Source organism: Tachypleus tridentatus, chromosome 7 (genome assembly GCF_004210375.1).
Source record: "Tachypleus tridentatus isolate NWPU-2018 chromosome 7, ASM421037v1, whole genome shotgun sequence".
Taxonomy (NCBI): Eukaryota; Metazoa; Arthropoda; class Merostomata; order Xiphosura; family Limulidae; genus Tachypleus; species Tachypleus tridentatus.
The window spans coordinates 30,973,623-30,998,395 of NC_134831.1; the positions used below are offsets into that span (position 1 = coordinate 30,973,623).

A 24,773-nucleotide genomic window follows, 5' to 3' on the forward strand; every position below is an offset into this window, starting at 1 on the left:
TCTTCTGGTATCACCTTTACATCCAACACTTTTACTTGCTCTATCTTTTAACTGTAATGTTATCAATATGTACTTTCTTCTAGTTGCTCTTTTATGTGATGGGGTATTCTTCTCTCTTTCTAAACTTAGTGTTTGTCAGAAACAAATTCGTACTCCCTGCTATTTCTAGTAATCTCTCTCCTTATATTTCTTATTCCATAGCATTGTCTAATGTGTTTCTTAAAACCCATCCACTTTTACTTTTATATGTGTATTGAGGTCTGCTCCCACAACTATGATTCACCACCTTTATTAAATGAAATGCACTGCTCCTGCCAGTGGAACAGATCAAGCTGGTGTACATCAACCCACAATGTCATCTCCACTCCTTCCCACCTGACTTTGGCCAGAGAAGTAGTTTAACTAGTTTGGTTGGTTAATGTTATAACGTTCATCACATTAAATCTCAGACCATAGATCATTACAATGAGCCTCAGTCATAGATATTTCTCACGAACCAATGTTGATCATCTGTGGAAAAAACTCAGTCATTCTAGGCACAGATATTTTTAGCAGCTATCATTCTTGAGTTTATAGCCACAATGACAAAGTCACAGACTCTTGCAACATTTTCAAAATGTCAACATCCAGAAGAGAACTTATCTTAGACTCAACAGTACTTTCAGAAAGCCATCTCCCCTCAGTGACTATTTCTTCTTCCTGGTAAATACATGAAAAATTTCCATTATTCAAAAATAAAAACTTAAATTGAGTAACACAAAATATTGTAACGTGATATGAACATAAAAACTCTGTAAAAATAAATGTAGTAGTAAGGGCAACTACTTTTCCTACTTACTTATAAAAATTCTTACATCTCTTTCATTGCTAATAATGATAGAATATTCATTTCTCACAGAGATAATTTCAGTGATGATGCCAAATTGTGTTCTGAACCCAGCTATAAGACAGTTTACATAGCTGTTTTGGCTACCTATAAGACTAAAGGGCTTTCCAGGCTCAATTGTCATAGCTGCATCATAAACAGAGTAAGCGTATGGCTCCCCAAAAAATAGGTCTCAAACAAATGTCACAATTGATGCAAAAATATTTATGAAGAGCTAGTGAGGCAACTGCAGGTAGTAGCACCTGAGTTGGATTTAGCCACCAGCTGAATAATGCTATCTAAACAGGCTCAGTCATTTTGAACGACTAAATAGCTATGAAAGTATAAAAAAAATAACAAAAGTTAACCTTTTAGTATAAATTTCAAATTTATTTTGTAAACAAAAAATATTTTTAATCCCATATTTTTACTACACATTTACATGTGAACATATAGTCAGAATGTGACTCAAATTCTGATAAGTCTGAGTGAAAGGTGATTTTCATGTTAAGATTAAAAATATTTTTTTCAATTTCACTTGAATGACCTCAAAAACACAATAAATGAATATCATATTTTATTTTCAGTGAAATTATATTTTTCTGGTTATTTTCACCACCCTTACACCACATTGGATCAAAAGATTTGAACAATCATGTAACCACTACACAAAATAGAAATGTTTTGTGATACCATTTAAGTTATGCAATGAACACTTTGAAATTTCATTTACTAATGGAATGTGTAATCCCTGAAATATGATTCTCATCTACCTGAATGACGTAATTTCACATTAGAAGAACTGTGGTAACTAAGGCTTGTATTGGGCTAAAGAAAGTAAAAAGAGCTTTATGCTGAATTCCAAGTATGAGTTATCTCACTGAGTTTTCTGGGACACATGTGACTGGAAAGAACTGGCTACAGATCCATCTCTGATTAAATCTGTTCAGAATTGGAAAATACCAGAGTTTGCATGAGACAAAAGGATTCCTTGAACAGTAGTCTTACTATCATGATTTTGCGAAATCATTCTTTATTCATCCTTTACAGATATTATTGAAAAGTTATGTAAATTTTGCACTGATGCTGATTGTAAACAAATAATCATCAAAGTGAAGAAAAAAATCAGCCATTACTTTTGTATTACCATACTCAACTTTTGAATATCAACTTGTATTAGATATAGATGGCAGCTGTCATAAGTATAACACAGAAAAGAAGATATGAATGCCTGCCATAGTAAAGCAGTGAATGCTGTAGAAAGGAGATACTTTACAATGAGCTATGAAGTGTGGTTTAAGCCTTCAGTGATTTCCACCATTACCTAATGGACAAAAGTTAACATTACAACTAGATCATGCAACACGGAAACAACTGGTGGATTCTCCAAAGCAGCTGGCCAGATATAGCACAATACCTTCATAAACTTCAGGAATACATCTTTAACACCTTTAATGGAAATACTGATACATTATTGAAAAGACTTTGCATTGATGAAAAATATTGTAAAAGAAAGAAAGCACAACTAAAAATATTTTAATTTTGTCAGAGCACCAAATTTTAACTTTGAAGTTTTCTTTTGACAAAATAATGGGTTTCTTGGTATGGAGTATCTTCAATCTTCGTCTTTGAGAAGTTAAATCTAAATATATAGGACAGCAACCATTTTGTTCCAAAAAATAAAATTTAGGAATTTTGACAAAATTTGTTTTTTTTAGTATACATCCAACAAGGTTAAAGTGTTTAATGTCCCAAAAACCAAATTTAAAAAAATGGCAAAATTATTCTTACTTATGATAGGAAAGAAAACAACTTTTAATAAGCATAAGAAAAAGTGTTGTTGATTTTGGAATATACTATATGATGAAGACAAACCAACATTCAATAAAATCAAGTAGTATTTTCTACCATTAATAACACTTTTTCTTCTGGTTATAAATCATTATCTATCTACCTACTACTATATTATCTTAATGTGCTTCTTTATTCAAATAAATATCAATTATATTATTTGTGAAATAACAGACTATCCAATATGACTCAAAGAAGTTAATGTTTGAAATAAAAGACAAATAATATGATAAAAACTGTCACTATAATATCATGGTTTAAACTTTAGGATATTTTCAGAATAGATTTTGTAATACAACTCAATCAAATGGATCTTTCAGACAGAAGGAAGAAAAGTTCAGAGTGGTCAAAATGTTAAAGAAAAATTCCAAAACTTTTTGTCTACATTTAAATTAATATTCCTTCTGTTTTATTGATAAATTTTCTTGGGAGAAGAAGTGTACAATACATTCATTATTTCAACAAAAACACTGGTTTTTTTCATAAATTTGAAGAATTCTTTTTCAAAAAAATAAATTATTTCATATAAAAATACTTAATTTAATCCTTTGTTTTCATTTTTTTTCTCTATAGTTTGTTTACCATTGCTTTTATTGATGAGACCATACTGACAGACTCACTACACACGTATCTAGTTATGTATGGTAAACTTGATATGAAACTTATTAAAAGGTTCCACACTTTCACATGAAAATGGGTTAAAAACTAGAACAATACATATGTACTAACATTTTTTAGAATTTATTTTAATTTTTAGATAAAAGGTTATTATTCCAAAATACAATATTTTAGGAAACTTAGACAAAACAAACAACAAATGATGGTTTTGGACAAGATATTTACTTAACAATTAATACATCTGGTTATGGGAAATAAAGACCACAAACATTCACATAATTAAAAATAACATTCAGCTTATTCATTAAAATTAAAACAAACTAAGTTGCATCAAATAAAATAGAACATTCTGATATAAAAAACCTAAAGGAATCAATTTAGGAACTAAATTACTTTGTCATTTCTAAAAGGTTACACTCTAAATATTGGCACAATGGTGGAACAAAAACATTGGCTTTCTTTTTAACTGAATTTTGACAAATGTGACCCTATGTAGAAAACTGAAAGAATAATTTGAAATAACAATAATAAATATTCCTTAAAAGATAAAGGATAAAACATTAAAGATATTTGCTGAAAAGAAATAACAATACTTTTTGACGATGAGTGTTGAATATGTTGCTATTAGGCATGAAGTTGATAAAATCTTCATCAATTAGAGCTGTCATTGGTAGTTACACTCATTTGATCAATGTCATGAAAAATCTTAGCAAATAGTGATAATATGATGATGCAGAATGATTCATTAAACAACTGGGTTCTCTAATGGAACTTAAATTTGACCAGTTTTGCAAATGTGGAGTTAAAAATCTCCAAAATAAAAATTACAATTCACAGTTGGATAAGACTGCTTAACAATATTTTGTGTCAACAGATATATATATATATGTGTGTGTGTCTGTGAACATATGTACATTTCAAGTCATGAAGAGGTAAGAACTATTCATCTCATAAATAAGAGTCTACACTAAAAGTTAAGTACATGATATCTGTGAGAGGATATTTGCATTTTTGTTTACTGAAAAAAGTAAACTAAGTACATCAATGTTAAGTCCCCTGCCTTGCTCAGCTGGTGCTCAAGTGGTAGTTTTCTTCCCATCCCAGAAAAAATAAATAGCATGATATATTTACATTAATGCTGCAATGCATTTTAGTACTAGTTTAAGCAGCTTGGTGATTGATATTTTCAGTGATGTCGAGAAACCCACTTGTTGAGAAATTTATATGCAAAAACGGCTCGTTTGGGTTGAGAAAATATTTTACATAGAAGAGCGAACAACGTTTCGACCTTCTTCGAAACGTTGTTCGCTCTTCTATGTAAAATATTTTCTCAACCCAAACGAGCCATTTTTGCATATAAATGATTGATATTTTATTTACTTATCCTTTTACTTATGCATTCAAAATAAAGAATCAGCTATGAAAGAACCAAGTCCAACAAAGTCTACTACTTTTGCCTCAATGAGTTGGCTCAACCCCAACCAAAATGCTAGTGACTGAAACTGCTAAGTCATTTAATACTCATGGTCTGATTCAATAAAATAGGTTATTCTCTTGAAAACAAATCTCAGAGTTTACTTTCTGGAGACCAAAATCAATGATTACTAAATATATAAAGAAAAATATTTCATTTCTTTGTAATGACATTTTAAGAAATATTCATCATTTGATCTAAACATGAATCATGATTCTGTATCTCATCAAAATTATTTAGGTTACAGCGTCTACAGTTAACAATGTTTTGAATTATAACTAAAAACAACTAGCTGTCAGTGACTTGAGGCAGATGATTGTTCTACACATGTTCCAACCATTGAAGACTCCTCACTTCCTGAGTTTTGTCTCAGATTCTCAGTTAATAATGAATTTGTTGGTTTTGCTGAAGTTAACAAAGATGAAGAAACACAACAGAACGTTAAATTTGTAGATTGAAAATCTGGTGTGGTCACCATTTGTTCTCTGTACACAACCCCAGAAACTGACAAGGGCTGGTGGCTTCCAAGCTGCATATTCATTAAACCTGTTTGACTACAGCCCAATGACATAGGTATTAACTGAGTGTAAATATTGAAGTAGTCCATGAAATTCGAAGACACACCAGATGAAGACACATAACTCCCTCCTCTGGTGGAGGAAGTATTTCGGCCATATTGAGAGTGATAGGACTGGGCAGAATCTAGACCCACAGCTACATGGAATGATGAATTTATGTTTCCCTGCCCCTGTGTCTGTTGGGAACTGCCATTAAAATGCCCTCCAAATCTGTGACTAGGTCCATGAACATTATAAAGACTGTGGCCATTTGATGGTGCACTGAAGTATAGGTGATCACTTATGGAAGCTGATCCTATCACTCCTGAAGTCACTGGTGGGGCTGGAACCACTGTCACTGAAGGATTTCTAACAAGTTCAGTTGAGGAGACCCACAAATGACTCTTTGGTAATCCTGTAGTGACTGGGCTCACAAAATTCATAGCAGTGTCTACAGAAGTACTGTTACTAAAGTGGTTCCCACAATATGTCTCTGAAGTCTGGGTGTATCTGTGCTGCAGCTGTCTGTACATGTGCTGATGAGTTTGATTCAAGCCTAATTGCCCATATTGATGTGCAGCAGAGCCTGAAGTACACAAAAAAACATAAAAATCCTTTTATTAATATAAATCTAACTTACAGAATAAGTAATAAAACAAGACAGTAGAAAATATTTCAGTTTTCCATGGCAAAAAAATAAATTCTAGAAGTCATGGCTATACATATATAGATATTTTGTTGTTGTTGTTTTCTTCAACTACCAACTTTTGTGAAGATACATAAATTGTTTCTAAAGTAATAGTGCAAATACTTAATGTGTACAGATGTTCAGAAAAACTCATGTATATTATACTAAGCCTGTTCCGAATTAAGTTTAAGTATTTCGATGTTTAGCTTTATAATTTACTTTTGAATTGGATTTTACCTCTAATTCTGCAATCAGTAGATGTGCTATAAAACATTTTATAATAAAGAATATAATAAGAACAATATGATAGCAATTAGAATTAGAAAACAACTATGAACACCTACTAAAACTTTCAGAAGTTGAGTCTAACCCACTGTCTATTACTTCTTTTCCAACAGAGCCAAACTCTGGGTCATTTCCAATAACTTGGTCCACTACAGAACATGAATTCTTGCTAGGAGATGTGTTGGTGCTTTCATCCCTGGTCTTTTTGGAAAAACTATGCTGAAGGCAGTGATATGGAGTGATACGTTTCTTTGGATCAAAATCCAACATCTGGGAGACTAGATCTTTGAACTTTAAATAGTCAGCAACTGTATGACCAGGTTCACTGAGCCTTCGGCTTCCAGGTCCACCAGTATCACATCCCAATATATCATGAAGTCTTTTAGTTCCTGGTTTATGATACTGTTAACAAAAAGTAAAATTAATGCATTATGATTTATCCCACTGATAAGTAGTAAACTCAAATGAGAAGTATGGAAAACAGCAAAAGTATTAAACATTTTTTCATGGTTGGTATATATTTCAATGTACAAAACATGCTTTCTGTCTGTCTTGCTTTGGTTTTGAAAGTAAATTTAGGCTCTATGCTTAACACTTGTCAGTATACTTTATGGGAAGACTTTCTCCACTTTCAGAATCTTAACTTTGCCTCATAAATGGCTCAGAACAGAGCCTGAAACATAATCAGAGATTTTAATGATGGTTTATTAAAAAAGTTCTTAGACTGATAATCTATACATTGTTAAGTAACTATATGTTATTTTTTAAGCTATCAATTTACTTTCCCAAGATAGGTGGTGAAAAAAAGATGTAAACACTATTTTACAGCAAATTCTCTGAGAAATGAACAAAACACATATAAATAAATTACGCATTACATGAAGATCTTACATTTTTCAGTTCTTGGGGTTTCTTTAAGATGTACGTCCCATCTGTTAATTTGTCAAAATATTTACAAGCCTTGTGGGCTTGTTCAAGGATGTGCCTAGGAGGTATTCCAAATACTTCAACAATCTTGTTCATCTGATCTATCTACAAAATAATAAACTTTAACATAACTTTATTCTTGAAAATTAAAAAAATATTGGAAGTAATGGTGCAAAAAACCATTTTGAATTAAGATATAATAAACCTTGTTGTATTGCTCAAAAGGAACTATGAATGCAACTGATCATGAAATATAAAAATAAGAACTAAGATTATACAGCACAGAACTTATGTTGGCAAAACATGAAGGAAGATGTTTAATAAGACACTTATTTCAGTACCTAAGCCTACTTTGTATGAATATATAAATCTGCAAGCATAGATTTTCCACACAAATTAGTCGTAAAGATTGTCAGTTAAATAATTTAAGAATTATTTATTTTTAATAAGTCATTTTCAAATGAAATATAACTTTTTTTTACTTTTTAGCAAGAGATGTTTAAGCAGCCTTAATGTTACATTTTGAAAATAAAACCTTCACAGCCATAATATCATTCACAAAAATATTATACACAAAAAATAGATAATAACTACAGCCAGATGCAATTTCTGCATTTCTTCTGTTTTATCACAAACAATGTTTTGAAATCATGCTATTAATTTTAAACAAATTTTCTTATTACAACCCTCATGTCTAGCAGGTTCGTAGATTCATTCATATTTAACATGCCATTTCTTACACTTTAACATATCCTCTACATCATTCATTGTACAGTTCTAGAACATACAAAACCTTCTCAACATCAGGGATGTAGTCAAGACTTGATGAGTGAGACCAGGTGATGAACCTTACAAATAATATTTTTAATAAAAAACAAAAGCCACAACAATAATAATCAGTTTACTTTTTGAATTTTATTAACTACATTTTGACTAAATTAAATAATCTGCTTTATAGCAAGGTTTCACCCTGTATGTACTTATACTAACCTCATTAGATTTACTAAACAAGGGTTCTAATGTATGGAATTACTAGATGCAACCCATAATCCACTAATATTATACACTAACCTCATTAAATCCACTGAACAAGGGTTTTCCTGTATGTAGTCTAATAAGGTGCAGTCCATTCTTCACTACTACTACTAACCTCATTATACCCACTAAACAAAAATTCTCCCTTATATAGTTCTAATAAGATGAAGTCTATACTGCATTAATATCATTCAGCAACCTCATTAAATCTACTAAACAAGGGTTCTAATGTATCTAGCTCCACTGAGATACAGCCCAGACTTTAATGATATTGTAAACTAACTTTGTTAACCTCAATAAACAAGGGTTCTCCTGTATGTAATTCCACAGAAGTACAGCCCATAATCCATTAATATTACATACTAACCTCATTAGCTCCACTAAACAAGGGTTCTCCTGTATGTAGTTCTACTAAGATGCAGCCCAGACTCCACATGTCAATAGCCATATCATATGGTATGCCCAGAAGAACCTCTGGTGAACGATAAAATCTACTTTGGATGTACTGATATATCTAAAGACAAAATGCACACATATTATTAATGAAGATATGAAGAATTAACAGGAAGATATGCAGTGATAAAATAATATATACTTTCATTGACAAAACAGAATTTTTATTGCCTTTACATTTCAACATGTATAAAACAATACTTGTATTCACCCTGAAATTACTGATAAAATCCACAAGGACAATTTCAGATACCTTAACACACTTTCTGAACTACTTTTAACTATAAAAGAATATTTGTAGATTAATGGCTTTGTTGTTTATAGAATCTCTATATAAGATACAAGCCACACAAAAATACTATCACCTTAGGAGTTTATCCCTTTAATTACTCCACATGTCCCATATGCCTATGTACATAGAAAATGATTGATTTTACTCCATAAATTAAGTAATATAATAGGCAAAAACACACAATTATTCAGTAGATCCCACTGGTATGAATAGCAATTTGAGGATTAAGCTAAAATAATATTAACAAGAGAAACAGTTACTATATATTCATAAAATTTATGTAGCCTCTTATTTTAATATACAATATTTTTTCAAAATACTAAATTGTGTTTTCTTACTCTCTGTCCCAGTTGACATGAGCTGCCAAAATCAATGATCTTAATGGCACTATGTTTAGGATTACACAAGAGGATGTTTTCAGGCTTCAGGTCACAGTGAATGATGTTAAGGTCAACACTGGAAAGGAACACTAGAGCTGTGCACAACTGCTGAGCAAACTTACGGGTGAGGTTTAGAGATACTCCATGGAAATTTGTGTTTCTCAAGAGATCATACAAATTGTAGGAGAGAAGTGGGAAAACCAGACACAGATGATTTCTCCAAATAAAATGATCTTTCAATTTTACTAGTATGAAAAAAAATAGAGAACATTAGCACAAATTATTTAAAACAAAACATGCCTTCTAGTTTGTTGTTAAGCTCAATGTTACACAAAAGACTCTGTCCTGCTCATAGCAGATATTGAAACCAACTGTTAGCTTTATAAGTCTTCAGGCTTATTGCTGAGCCACTGTGAGGCTCTGCTCTCTAAAAACATAAAATTTTATATGTTTAAAATACATAATTAAGAAAAACTACTAATCCTTTAATAAATGTATATTATGAATGAAATACAGATTTATTAATTTATAAAATCATAAATTGAATAAATATAAGATTGCCATCAAAAACCTACACAACTAAACATGTACTTAATTAATAAATAAACTTTTAAGTATTTCTTTGTTTGTTTGTGTGTGTGTGTGAGTTTTTCTTATAGAAAGTCACATTGGGAATCAAACCCCTGATTTTAGCATTGTAAATTCATGGACTTACCACTGTATTATTTGTTAAAAATATATATATATATATGAATTACATACAATTTTAGGAAACTAAGAGTCAAATATAATAGTATTATAGGACTTCACACAAAAAAATAGGAACAGTAGTAAGAGCATTTTTAACATTTATGTGGCATACAAGCTTAATAACCAAATCTGAGATTTTAAAGTTTGGGAAAAGGTCTCCCTATATGAGAACTGCTTACCAGAGAGTAAATAATCAATCTCATCATCACAATGATTACTATTAACCACAGAGTAAAATTAACTTTCATTGTTACACTACCACTACAACTGGAATAGTAGTAATCATATGTTAGACCCTCCAGTCATAAGCTTAGCAAACTTACAACTTGACCCAAAAAAACAGAAATAAAAGTCAATCAAATTTCGTGTACATGTTTTAGACAGAAAGTAAAAATTTAAGGGAAATAAATTCATTTCTTTTATATAATCAAGTGATTATGAACTCACAACTTGTGCAATAGAAATGCTAAAGTGTGAGTGATTTAAATTTTTGGTTTGTATTTATGTTAACCAGAAAATGTCATATTTGTTATTTGCTCATTTGTTATCATAGAACATTAGTTACACTGCTACTCAAAGACTATCTACATTAGCTATTTCCAATTTTAAAATGGCAGACCAGTTAATCAACATTACCCATTGCCAACTCTTAGGTCACTCTGATTTAAAAGGAGAATAGGTATGGTGATAGGTTTTGATCTCCAAGTTCATAAATTACAAATTCTAAAACTAAAATACAATACATTTACTAAATTTGTAGTGATATATTGGTTTAAAACCCTAGTGGCATCCTAAGTATCTTGAAATCCACACCGATAGTTTTAGTATAAAGAAATGTTCAAAATATAAATTATTTTGTATTATGATTTCTGAATGGGTATTGATTGGAAGCAAAATTGTTTCAAGAAACATTTTTAAAGATTGTTTTTAAAATTACTTATTTTATCTTTTCCCATGTAAGAGTAAGTTCCCTTTCCTCCATAATCGTTCATTGTCTCCAAGAGTTTGACTTCAATCTGAGCTTGATTCAGGAAAGGCTTCTTGTTCTTAATAATTTTTATGGCAACTTCGCATTCATCTTCAAGATCATATGCTTTAACCACCTGTATTTATAATAATGTTACAAGTTGTAAATAGAAGCTGTACTTTCATGGAAAAACACTAAATATAATGTTTCAAGTTTTATTGCAATAATACAAGATTTTTCAATATTCAATTAAGCAACCATAAACTCATTAAACTAGAACAATGCTATGACATAACATTTTGGGAAACTATGGAACCTACTGGTCCATCTTGGCTGTTCTGTCGTCTAAACTAAATTAAAACTATTAAAAAAATTAAAACCAGCCTTTATAATTCACATAGTTATCAAGCATCCTCCTAAACTCACTTAAAATTTACTGCCTCTACAACATCTGAATGCAACCCATTCCAAAGGTAAATCATCCTGTTAGAAAAATAAAGCTATTTTAGCTGAAAACCACTCACACACTACCAATTATATTTGTGTCCACTAGTCTTACTATCATTACTGTTAAGTATGTAAAAAAAAAGATACGACAACACTATTAATTCTCTTTACAATTTTAAACAACTCAATCAAATCCCCCATAACTCTTCTTTTTCTAAGAAAAACAGTTTGAGAGATTTCCACCTCTTCTTATATGACAACTCCTCCATCTCATGCACCATTTAAGTAACCTTCTTTGAACCCTTTCCAACAATTCAGTATATTTTCTAAGGTAAGGAGCCCAAGACTGAGCTCAATATTCCAGTGACCTATATTTTTTAGATGTGTATTCAATATTTCTTTAGCTACAACCTAAAATTCTATTTTCTCTACCACTAAAAACAGCACACTTTGTGGATGGCTAAAGAGATTGAAAAACCACTACACTAAGGTATGTTTCTTTCATTACACTATTAAGGTTATTCCTATCCAAATTATATTCATAATTTAAGTAATGATAACCTACATGTATTATCTTGCATTTATTATCACCACAACCAATTTGCTGTTTACTTGCCAGATTTACTAAATGATCTAAATCCTTTTGTAAAGCAGCAGCATCTTTTTCATAGCCAGCAACATCCAAGACCTGATAATAATCTGCAATTATAGGTAATTTATTGACCATTCCTTTGTCTATGTCATTACTGTAAATCAAAAGCAGCAATGGTCCTAAGATTGAGCCTTGAGGTATACAACATGCAACATCAATCCAGTTTGACTGAACTCCATTTGTAACAATCCTCTTCTCTCTAATTTGATGATTCATCCCCCATCCATAGAAAATTCTTCTTACAAGCCTTTTATATGGCACCTTGTCAAATGCTTTACAAAAATCCCATACACCAAATGTACACTCTAACACTCAACCCAAGTTAAGTAAACAGTAACTTTTTCAAGGAATATAAAATGATTTGTCAAATAAGAATTTCCCTTAGTGAAACCATGTCGACAATCAAATAAAATTTTAAAATTTATTAAATGACTATGTAAAGTATATTTTATCAGCCTTTCTAAAATATTTTCCAGAACTGATATAAGACTAATGGATCCATAATTACTAGGACAATTTTTATCACTTCCTTTGAAAAGAGGAGCTACATTGGCTAACTTCTGATCCTCTGATACCTGCCCACTATTCAAGGACTCACAAAAAATAGTAGTAAGTAGCTCACATATCCAATTCTTGACCTCCTTTAAAACTCTTGGGGAAATATGATCTGGCCTAGGAGTTTCATCATTCTTTAAACTCTCAATTTTATTTTAACAAGCTCAGAATTAATACAGTCATGTAGATCAATATTGTTTTCATCTAACAACTGTTCAATATGTAGAATACTGCTCAAACCTTCATTAGTAGAAGCAGAAGAAAAAGCAAACTTTAATAGCCCAGCCATCTCACAATCATCAGACAGAAGCCTTCCTTTTCACTTCTCAAGAGTCAACTCCCATCCTAACATTTTCTTTATCTTTAATGTATTTAAAGAAATCATTACTGTTAATTTTTACATTTTCAGCTAATATTTTCTCATACACCCTTTCTGATGTCCTAATTTTCAGTTTCACTAACATTCCTGATCTTGCATAGTATTTTAAATCTCCTGTCAAACCAATCAATTTAAATTTATAATACTTTTTTTTTTAATTTTCTCTTATACTCTTTGTGCTCCAACCTGTTCACCTATAATATTAAAAATTTATCTTTAAAATGTTCACATCTGATCTATCTCCAAATGATTCAACAATTCAATTCATGACAAATAATTATTGTTGCATTTCTTCAAAATTTGCTTTTTTAAAATTTGTAACCAAACTATCATTATTCTTTATTTCCATATGCAACAAAGCATTGAACGTAATAGAGCAACGACCAATTGCACCAAGATGTTCCCTAATTTCTACCCTCTCAATCATTTCTATATTCAAAGTTAACAATAAATCTAAAGTAACATTGTTTCTAGTAGGTTCCTTAACTAACAATTTTTAGCCATCCTGAGCAGTACCCTCAAACCTGTCTCCCTCACAGTTTGATTCTAGCATTTCCCAATTTGTATGCTTGAAATCAAAACAACCAATACTTCTATTCTCATTAACAGCTGAAATCTTAATATCACTGTAAAATTTCTATTTTCATTAGTTTCATATGGTGGTCTGTAACAAACTCCAACTAAAAGCCTTTTCATTTTATATCTATTAATGTAAATCGAAATGGATTAGATTTCCTTGCTATTATCTTTGACATCCTCAACAGGATGTAACTTACATTTTACACATAAAGCCACCATTAGTACTTCATTAATACTTAATTTATTTTAAATGGCCTGTAACCCTGTATTTCAAAGAAATTTCTGACACAGTATAAATTTAACCATGTTTCAGTTATTCCCATTATATCTAAATTCTCCATTCCTATTAGTGTTCTAATTTCATCTATTTTGTTTCTTATAGTTTTAGCATTACAGTAGTAACAATTAAGCCTACCCTTATAACTACTTCTATACTCGTTTTCCATGCTACACTGTTCTCCACTTCTTCTTCATTAAGTTTTTCCTGGTCCTCACCAATATCTAGTCCTAGTTTAAAACTTCCCTCACAGCTGAGGTAATAATCATAACAAATAAACAAATCCTTATCTTATACAAATGTAAATCATTCATTCCATAAAGGTCTCTTCTTCTGCTGAAGTGATTCCACAAGTCCAACCAGACAATCTGTTCATTCTTACTTACTAACCTCTTAGTTTATTCTGGGCAGTATTCTTTACAAAATTAAGTTATGACTTTTTTATTTAAATGTCTTCATCCACCCAGTATACCTATTAATTTGCTCCTCTGACTCACCTTTTCATTGAACATTAGCCCCTAAATACACCAGAAAACAACATATTTGCTAGCTCCATTTATTATATATCCTGCTTTGTCAATTATATCCTCCACCTGTAATCCTGGATAGAATAATCTATTCTTTTCTCCCTATCTATCCCACAGTTTATCCTATCAACATGCCTTTTCATGGAATCACCTCTGACTATAGCCTCCTAATCATCCACATTCTTCTGCAGAAGCCAAGGGCTGAAATTTGTTGCTCAACAAAATAGGCTCATTATAACTACATTAACTACTTTTTACTCTAATAATAATCTTTCTAACCTCCTGAATGTCACTGTTAGCAGATGTATCCCTTGTTTTTAAAATTTAAGTTTCTCTTTAAATCTTGCTACCATTTCCCACAGTCTATGCTTCTTTATTCTATTGGGTCAATTTTGATTAAAATAGTCAAAAACTTCTTTTCCTACTCAAATACTCTGCATAAAAATTTCACTTTTTCATTACTAGCTTTCTGAAAAGTACATCCCAGTTCTAAGTTTCCAACTAAAACCCACTCATTTCACCCATTATACCTAAATATTGTGAATGCTTAGTTCCTACACTAGTCTTAATCATTGTATTTATTCTTATACTTGTAGTCTGAAATTAAGTACTCAATACCAAATATCTGTAGCCAATACCAAATATCTCACCCTTTTACTGTTAACTCTAAGGTTTAATAACTAAATATATTAGTTTTTGTTACCACTAGTTTGTTTTCACACTAAAATAATAAAGTTTATCTTTAAGTATATGGAATGTTGAAACAGAACTTTACTAAATGTTTTCCAAGAAAACAGTCCATATATCATAATATGTACCTGATCAAATCACCATTTTCCAACAAGGCAGCTTATGTATCAAAATACCTACCTGGCCAAATGATCATTTTCCAATAAGGAAGTTGATATATTATAATATATACCTGGCTAAATGATCACTGTCCAATAAGACAGCCTATATATCATAATACATACGTTGCAAAACAAGCCTTTTCTTAAAGCAGCTTATATGTCTTAATATATAATTAGCATATATATATATATATGACAGTCCATATATATATTATAATACATACCTACTCAAATGGTATTTTTACAATAAAAAGAGTCCATATACCATAAGGCAATTTATATATCACAATATCCACCTGGCTAAATGATTAATTTCCAATAAAAGAGCCTATATATCATAATACCCACCTGGCCAAATGATCCTTTTCCAATAAGGCAACCAATTTCATAGCGATCCATGAACTTCTCCCCCCGTGTGATGATGTAATCAAGATTTACATCATCATATCCATCATTATGCAGCTTACGCTCTTTTTTATGGCTGGTATCCTGTCCTTGTATTTGCTGTGCCCGTCGCTTTTTCTTAGCATAGTAGACCTTTAAAGGTTAAAAATTAAAATAGATGTCAACATTATTTAAAACTCTATAAATGTATGATTTTATTTATTTCTAACGTATTTTCCTTTTGTTTTCAGGTATGTTTCAGTCCAACTAGATAGTTACTAGCCACTAGTTAAGTACCACAAACCAGTAAGAAATAAGCTAACAGTAAAGAAATACGTGAGATAGTTTTTGTGTCGTTAGCTTTTGTGTTTGCTCCAAGAATACACAAGAGATCTACGATACTCTAGTCTAATCACTGTCATTACGAACTTCTCTCCATAATAAATTTGATAAAATTCTACAAATAATTTATGAAAACTGTATTTGTTTGTTTGTTTTAGAACATGGCCACACTGGACCATCTGCTCTGTCCACCGCAAAAATTGAGCCCCGGATTTTACGGTTAAAGTACGTAAACCTATTCCAAACGTTTTGTGTAGATTTATCAGTGTTGAAAAGTAGTGTTGTTGTTGTTTTCAATCCTTAGATGACGTTAACGAATTGAGATACCACGACAAGTTTGGTTGAAAATCTAGTCTTGCAGCTGGTTCTGTCTTCAACGCGCGATGTCATTTTGGTGGTGAGTCACTTTTCACCGTGAAAGCGCGTGTTTTGGAAGCTAGCTAAATAATCATCGACTTCAAGCAATGCGAAGTCAGGTGAAGCGCATTTTGGTAGGTAATATGCTTTAGGCCAAAGACCGCAATTTATATGCTTATGAAAATACAAGGGCTATGATTAATTGAGCCCGAAAAATTCAAAACTTTTTAAAAACTGTAAACTTTAACAAATCAAGAAAGAATGGTATAGGAATGTTTCGTGTTTTTGTGTTTGTGTGTTTTATGTTGTTGTTTTTGGCTACAATTAGTATGCACGCACAAGATAAGATTTAATAAATATACAACCTGCTATTCCCTGTAGCGACGGTATTAAGTCTAAGGACTTACAACACGAAGATCGAGGGTTCGATTTCCTGCCATGGGAACAGCAAATACTTCATTATAGATTTGCTTTAAAACAAACAAAAAAGCTGTTTAACTTTGCTTACAGTAGAAATGAAGTAAAATGCATTGATGTTCAAGAATTTTAACGAATATTTTGTAGAGATCCCTTCCCCCATTTTGAAATATCTGCTTTACTAAAATCTGAAGTTTTACGTCTGAAGAATATTTAGACAACTAAGTAAGAAGGATCGAACAAGGTGACGTGAAACAGACAAGGCAGAAGGTGTAGTACGATAATCTAAACAAAATAAAAACTAACGCACGTTGAAAATGGTAAATAAATAACTCCATAACATGACACTAGTCGGAATCTTGTTTGTAACAAAAGTCCATAATTTTTTTTAAGCATTAAGGCATAAATACGAACTCTACACAATGCTTCTCGTCTGAAGTTAACGAAACGAATAACGGTATTAACCCTTTGTTTAAGGTTTGCGTAAATCTGCCTTCCACTCCATAGGCAATAATTCGCGAATTATTGCGTCAGGCTATTCAAAATGTTGCACGAAAAATGCTTGCATCATATAATATCAACCGCAGTTGGAAGGTTAAGACGCGAACTCTACACAACTCCATACGCCCTGGTCGTCTGATGCTATCAAAACAAATTACTCTCAAGAACCACAATATAAGATGTATGATACTTGGATTTACGATGACAAATTCTTTCAAACATAACACAAATGGAACGAACAAACTGCAACAAAACTGCACAGCTAATAACAGTTACCCCAGGTAACATCAAGTCTACTTAACCGCCCTATCAATACAGCTATGGAGGTCTTCTAAAGACTCGAGTGTTAACCTAATCTTTCTACTATACTTCTGCTATAGCTGTGAAGTATACTCATGAGTAATCTACAGGTAACAAAATAATGTGTTTATCTGACTGACCTTAGCAGCTGAAGTATAAATCCAATTATTAAGTGTTTGGATATTTGACTAAAAGCCCAATTAACTGAGGATATAAATCCTCATTCTAACCTCTAGAGAGAGTGGAGAAAGCATTAAAAGTACGCATGACAACATAGCCGATAAAGATTAACTAGCACAAACGACATCTAACTGACCTAAGTGGAAACATCTGATTTTATTATTCAGTATTATTAATTGATTATAACTTGCTTAGATTAGAAATGTAGTTTCTGAACCTTTTCGAAAATCGTAAACAAGACATACAACAACTGGAAACACTCTCCAAGTTATGACTAATGTATTTCTTTCACATGATGCTTAACATCTTCAAAGAAAATGTAACAATTTTTCGAGGTATAAGGTGAAAAAAAAATTTTTATGTGAAAGTGTGCTATTATTCATCACTTTCAACACAGTGTTACAAATTCATATGACAGCTTAAGAACTTAAATGTTATCACACGACGAACCCCAAGAGATTAAAATATTTTGATAAAAAACAACTCGTTTACATACCTACAACTAAGATAAAATCCACGCCAAAGGCTACTTATAATTACATTAAAGGAAAACGTATCTCACAACGAATCAAAATAATTTGTTTTTCTCGGTTGTTGACTTAGCATGGCCAGGTTGGTTAAGGCACTCGACGCGTAATCGGAGAGTCGCGGGTTCGAATCTTCGTCGCACCAAACATGCTCGTCCTTTCAGCCATGAGGGCATTCTAAAGTGACGGTCAGTCCCATTATTCGTTGGTAAAAGAATAGCCCAAGAGTTGGCTGTGGGTGGTGATGACTAGCTGCCTTTCCTTTAGTCTTACACTGCTAAATTAGGGACGGCTAGCGCAGATATCCCTCATGTAGTTTCGCGCGAAATTCAAATCAAACCAAATTTTCTCATTTGTTAGACTGGTTACCACATATTAAAAATATACTGATACGAATCTGGAAAAGAGCAAACTATGCAAGAAGTCTTTCAGGTAAAATCCAAGGAACATCACCAGACAACATACTTAAAATCTACAAAACGTACATTAGACCAGCAATAGAATATGCATCACCTGCATGGATTAACATAGCACCCACACATGTACAGAAACTTCAACGTATACAAAATTCAGTACTAACTTCAGCATATAAAGTACCACGTAGCACCTTAACGACATTCATGCACAAGTATGCAAACATAGATACAATATCCGAAAGACTCTTGCATAATTCTCTAAAATATTTCAATAAGAATTGGCATAAAAATGACTTATGTGTGATCTCGACAGATATCACGTACATGATGTAAATGGTCCTAAATACCTCTCCCCTTTTAACATATATTTAAGAAATGTAACACAAGCTGGCCACTATGCACTAGACACTTAGTCCTTGTTTTTTTTTTTATTATTATAATTATTATTTTCTTTTTTTAATCATTTTTTTTCTTTTTTCTCTTTTTGAATTATTATTCAAGTATTGGATAATAATTATTATTATTACTTTCTTTTGTGTGTGTGTGTGTTACTACAAGTAGTAGTAGCATTCTCTCTATCAGGAAAAAGGAGAAAAATACAAAAAAAATATATATATATATGAAAATACAAAAAAATAAAAAAATGAAGAAAAAAAACACAAAAGAAATAATAAAAGGAAAAAAAAAACTTCTTGTTCGTCCATGCATGGACTGAGCCCTGAAATGGGCCTGAGTATGATGTTATACTTTTACTCTGGCCCAAAGCTTAAAAAACAAAACAACAAAAAAAAAACCCTAAAGAAAGACGCTATAATCGTTCGGGAGGGAGGAAGAGGTCAAATGTACCTGACCCTCCTGGGTATTTAACAACATCAATACCCAAATACCGACACAGTGAAACTTGTTAGACTGCTTAAAGAAACGACGTGTCAATTGTTGTTGTCTAGCGCCTTGTAAGACATTAACCTCTCCGGATACTCGCTACGTATCAGTCGATAACGTGAGTCTCTTCATTTCTGTCTTCAGTTTCTAGTCTTCTGGACACTGTCTATCAGCTTAATGGTACCAATGTTCAAACAAGGTTTGTACATAAAAAAGACAAACTAAAAGTAGAAAGTGGCTTTCTCTCATGGAGAATTACGCAGCATACAAAATCGCATTGTTAAACTACTATATATACTTACAAACATAAATATCCTATGTTGGCCGAACCTCGTGAGATATTTTTGGAAATACAATTGAAAATATTGCTAATAGCGATGACACCCAACTGGTGATTCAATACATTCAAATCATTAAATGTTTAGTTTTTTTTTGTATGTATAGATTCACGATACTATGTGCTTTTAGCCTGTTTGATACGTAGATATATGCCAGCCTCATTAACTTCTACGTTGTGCGTTAGTTCATATATATATGGGCCTGGCATGGCCAAGCGCGTAAGGCGTGCGACTCGTAATCCGAGGGTCGCGGGTTTGCGCCCGCGTCGCGCTAAACATGCTCGCCCTCCCAGCCGTGGGGGCGTATAATGTGACGGTCAATCCCACTATTCGTTGGTAAAAGAGTAGCCCAAGAGTTGGCGGTGGGTGGTGATGACTAGCTGCCTTCCCTCTAGTCTTACACTGCTAAATTAGGGACGGCTAGCACAGATAGCCCTCGAGTAGCTTTGTGCGAAATTCCAAAAACAAACAAAACAAACATATATATATATAGCTTTATCGTAAGTTATGACACTGACTGAACATAAGTAAAGATGCCTAGTCACAGATAAGAAGTGACCCATAATCACTGTGTGCCCTGAATTAGTGATAAACAGAAAAACAACATGTTAATAGCTATTAGAAAAGACAGTTATGAATGTTCTGTAGGTGTAAAAACAAACCTACCTCGTTTATATGCTTGTAACTTTTGATGAGATCAACGCTAAGTTTTCGTAGAGGAGCACAAGTTGGATCTCTGATTTTAGAAAGAACGCGGTTCTGCAAAGATACCAGATCATTCTGACCAGTATCCTGGATTCCCGTTCCCGCGTCGGCGAGTTGATCTTTGGTGACTAGACGCCCGTACATCGAGGAATGTGGTTTGAGCTGATCTCCTGTGAAAAACCCACTTGATTACGCTACCATCCTTTAAAAATATGTTTACCCTATTTCAATAAATATATCACAAAGCATACAAAAATCTTTTTACACTTTGCTTTTACGGGATTTATTATTATTATGATATAATGTAATATATTTTAGGGCCTCTCGTGTTTACCTAAAATATTGAAGTCGACTACAACGTATGACGTTTTACTAATTAATGGACTGTTTGTTCTTTTCTTAATCTCTGTAAACTTCGAGGATTTGCAAAATTAGGCTTCAATACTCATGACAAGAGAATACAGACAGCGCATTGTGTAGCTTTATGCTTAACAGGAAAAACAAAGGATATATATATATATATTCTTAATTGAAGTTGAGTTTACACAACTGTACCCCAACACAAGTTGGATGTTACTTCCGCTGTGACCTCTCAAAACCAGGCCTCATCACATGATGACCTAACTTATGATGTGTGCTCCAACATTAGATGTTTCGATTGTGGTTGGGTATTTTTTTCTCTCACTTCCTCTTCAGTTTACATAATATATGTATTCTCTGTGAAAAAATACATTTCACAAGGCATGTAAACCAAATCAATTATTGTAAGTAAAAATAAGTTTAGTCTATCATAACAATGTAAATCGTTCGATAGCTACAGGGTAGCGGGTTATTAATACGTTTTGTAAAATATCACACGTTTTTACTCCTAAAGTGAAAAAAATCACTTTTCCTACAGAAAAAAAAATGACGGTTTTACAAACAATCGAAAACAAAAAGACGAATGTACAAACAATCAGAAATTCATACTTTGTGAAAGAAGCATAAACACAAAAAGTATCTCAGTTACATAAAAATACATACTGAATGTTTCTTTGGGTCAATGCAGCTGTTTTATTTAGTGCAAGGTTGCACAACGGGCAAGCTACGTTCTCTCCACCGCAGAGAATCGAACCTCTGAAGGGGGTATTCTACGTCCGTAAACTTACCACTTACCCTCTGAAGGACTTTTTGGGATTTCTAAAAACCCGAATATTTGTGACATACAAATAAAACCATACCTTGCGAATAACGAAGTTTCCAAGATGTCTCCAATATCAGTGAAGGGTAAACGAATTGTTGGTGGATAAGTAGTTACATGTGTAGAAAACAGTTCGGATAACTTCCACAACAAACCCACATCTTTATTATTTTAAACGTATAAAAAACGTATTAGTTAGAAACGTGTAACATTTATTTTCTCTCTCTAACGGTGTTAAATATTTCTAGCGTCAATGAATACATATAATTTTGGTTTGTTCTGACGAAAAACAGTTGTTTATCATCAAAGGTTTAACTATTTATTTCAAGTGGATAAAAATTCAATTTTTAGTATAAATGTTCAGTAATCACTTAGTGTGGGAATCTAATTTTTAGATTCTATATTTGTATTGGTACAGGTTTCGGTTTCTTTCAGGAAAAATATGTATCTCTTCAATCCACATTTGAAGTGAGTCATATACAGTTTATACGTAGTCAAGTAATACAACTTGCAACACGTATAATTCACAGCTAACTACAAAGGTCGTCAGCTACCAACTATTGTACAACATTTCCGCTTCATTGCTCTAAGCGTTACAGAAACACTCACAATCCCAACCAACAGAGAACTTTAGCAAAGGTAATGAATGCATCATAAAGCAACCCTTTACACCTCAACAAGTAGCTTTAAGTACAGCATTGCAGTAGGCTGAGAAACGATAGAAAACAAGAATAAAGTCGTGACGTATCATTTCGGAGGTTTGTTCACTGCCTCTAGTTTATATTTTAATGTGGTTTGTCTATGGTTGAAAAGTATTATTTCTAAAGGTGAGTCACTGAATCCACTTTATACTTTAAAGTGGTTTGTCTATGGTTGTAAAGTATTTTTACAGGACTAAGTCACTGAATCCACTTTACACTTTAAAATGGATTGTCTACGGTTGTAAAGTATTTTTTCTAAAGGTGAGCCACTGAATCCACTTTATACTCTAAAATGATCTGTCTATGGCTGTAAAGTATTATTTCGGGTTTAAGCTTCCCAATCTTCTTTAAACTTTAACATTCTTCATTAATAAACTCAAAGCAATAAAAGACATTAAAAGCGGGGATATCACTATTAACCAGTTGGGCATACGCCCTTATTTTCTCCTTTTCAAATATCTACAAACTTATGAGGATTTATTTGTTTCTAAAGTTCGTACAAAACTTCGAACGCCCTGTTTGTCCATATTTGCTTCTGATTTTGAACTGGTATACTAGAGGAACGGCAGTTAACCAACAACCCCACTCACTAACCCTAGAAGAAAAGCGGAGATTGATAGTGACTCGCATTCCGCTCCCACTGCTTAAAGTGTGGATTGCGAACTTGCAGGAAATGGAGACGAGCCGTGAATGTCCGCAATCTGGCACACTAATTATTAGACACTGCCCGCTCCATCAAGTGAAGCGGTCATCAACAGATAGAGGTGAAACAATTGTAATCGGACACTACTGTTCCGCCACTCCTTTTTGGGATTGCATATAAAGTGGAATATGCCAAATTTCACCTTCGAAAACTCAGAAAATCCTTCTCAGATCTAGAACGGTCAACGATTCGGATCAATATTTGTAGTGCGATGAGGAGTCTCAATCTTAACATGCCCATGAATTTTTTTTTACAAATCTGATCACACTTTACACAGTTATTAACCCAAAAACTGCAAAAAATGCCTTATTTCATAATTAAAATAATAGTAAAAAACTCCAGAATGATTCAGAATCGGAACCACATATGTGTGTGTGGGAAGGGGGGATTGTTTCATACTGACCTCCAAAATACTCACGCACTTGACTGTGATACCCTCTCTCCCCCCTCCGGGAACGAGAGTAATTATATTCAACGCATGTTTTACAAGAAGGTGTTACTTACTTTGTAGTTCAGTATATCCATATTGCTGTAGTGTTATCACATCGCCCAGGCATTTACAGTTTTTTCGATAAACATTATGTTTATTAATTATTTTCAAACTGATTTGGATATAATTAACAATGGCATTCCAGTGCGTTAATAAATTATTTCATATTGTCACTCACAACTTCCAATAAGCAGTTATTAGATATCAAAAATATCTACAATCAAACGTTGTAGAACCGAAAGTAAATTTCTGCTTTTCCACAGACTACACATTAAAAGGTTTTTCCATTTCCATTGTTGTTATTTTAAAGTGCATTCGATTTACAGTGAATCATTCCTTCACCATGCTTTATGTCTTAAGTTATCTTAAGCATCGTGACAAGGGTATGTGTTTTCCCACTTCTAACTGGCGAAGTGATAAATTAACTGTCACCGAATCTAATACGTACCCTTAGGGCACATCACTGAGTGAGGTAGAAGTCAGCGTTCGAATCTGAAACCCTATGTCACCACCCATTTTATGTCTTCCCCGCTGGGTTTGTCAGCTTGTAAAACTGCAAAAAGTTACTGTTTGTTAGAATCTGGAGCATTGTTATAAAATATTACAGGGCATGCAGCTTAATTTAGCACGTTTTTCTTTGACGGACAACAGTTAGCTTGCAATAAAATAATTATGCTTTCCTTCACTGCCGAGGCCCGGCATGGCCAGGGGAGTTAAAGCGTGCGACTCGTAATCTGAGGGTCGCGGGTTCGCATCCCCGTCTCACCAAACATGCTCGCCTTTTCAGTCGTGGGGGCGTTATAATGTTACGGCCAATCCCACTATTCGTTGGTAAAAGAGTAGCCCAAAAGTTGGCGGTGGGTGGTGATGACTAGCTGTCTTCTCTCTAGTCTTACACTGCTAAATTAGGGACGGCTAGCGCAAATAGCCCTCGAGTAGGT

General features: G+C 32.8%; 1 protein-coding gene across 9 annotated transcripts in view; it reads right to left on the minus strand.

Moving 5' to 3' along the window:
• Nucleotides 1–3,090: 3,090 nt before the first annotated feature.
• LOC143255370 (dual specificity tyrosine-phosphorylation-regulated kinase 1B-like) overlaps nucleotides 3,091–24,773 on the minus strand; it is an 82,261-nt gene continuing 60,578 nt past the window's right edge. For 7 of the 9 annotated variants that reach the window (XM_076510914.1, XM_076510911.1, XM_076510913.1 and 4 more), the window contains 8 exons: nucleotides 20,720–20,928; nucleotides 15,758–15,946; nucleotides 11,113–11,278; nucleotides 9,384–9,670; nucleotides 8,668–8,814; nucleotides 7,230–7,370; nucleotides 6,398–6,740; nucleotides 3,091–5,951 (listed from right to left, as the gene is read on the minus strand). In XM_076510914.1, the coding sequence (XP_076367029.1) occupies nucleotides 5,104–5,951; nucleotides 6,398–6,740; nucleotides 7,230–7,370; nucleotides 8,668–8,814; nucleotides 9,384–9,670; nucleotides 11,113–11,278; nucleotides 15,758–15,946; nucleotides 20,720–20,928 (2,330 nt within the window). In that variant the 3' untranslated portion in view covers nucleotides 3,091–5,103. Of the gene's footprint in view, nucleotides 5,952–6,397; nucleotides 6,741–7,229; nucleotides 7,371–8,667; nucleotides 8,815–9,383; nucleotides 9,671–11,112; nucleotides 11,279–15,757; nucleotides 15,947–17,850; nucleotides 17,954–20,719; nucleotides 20,929–24,773 lie in introns of those variants that run through there. The other 2 variants (XM_076510919.1, XM_076510918.1) reach the window with 2 other exon arrangements.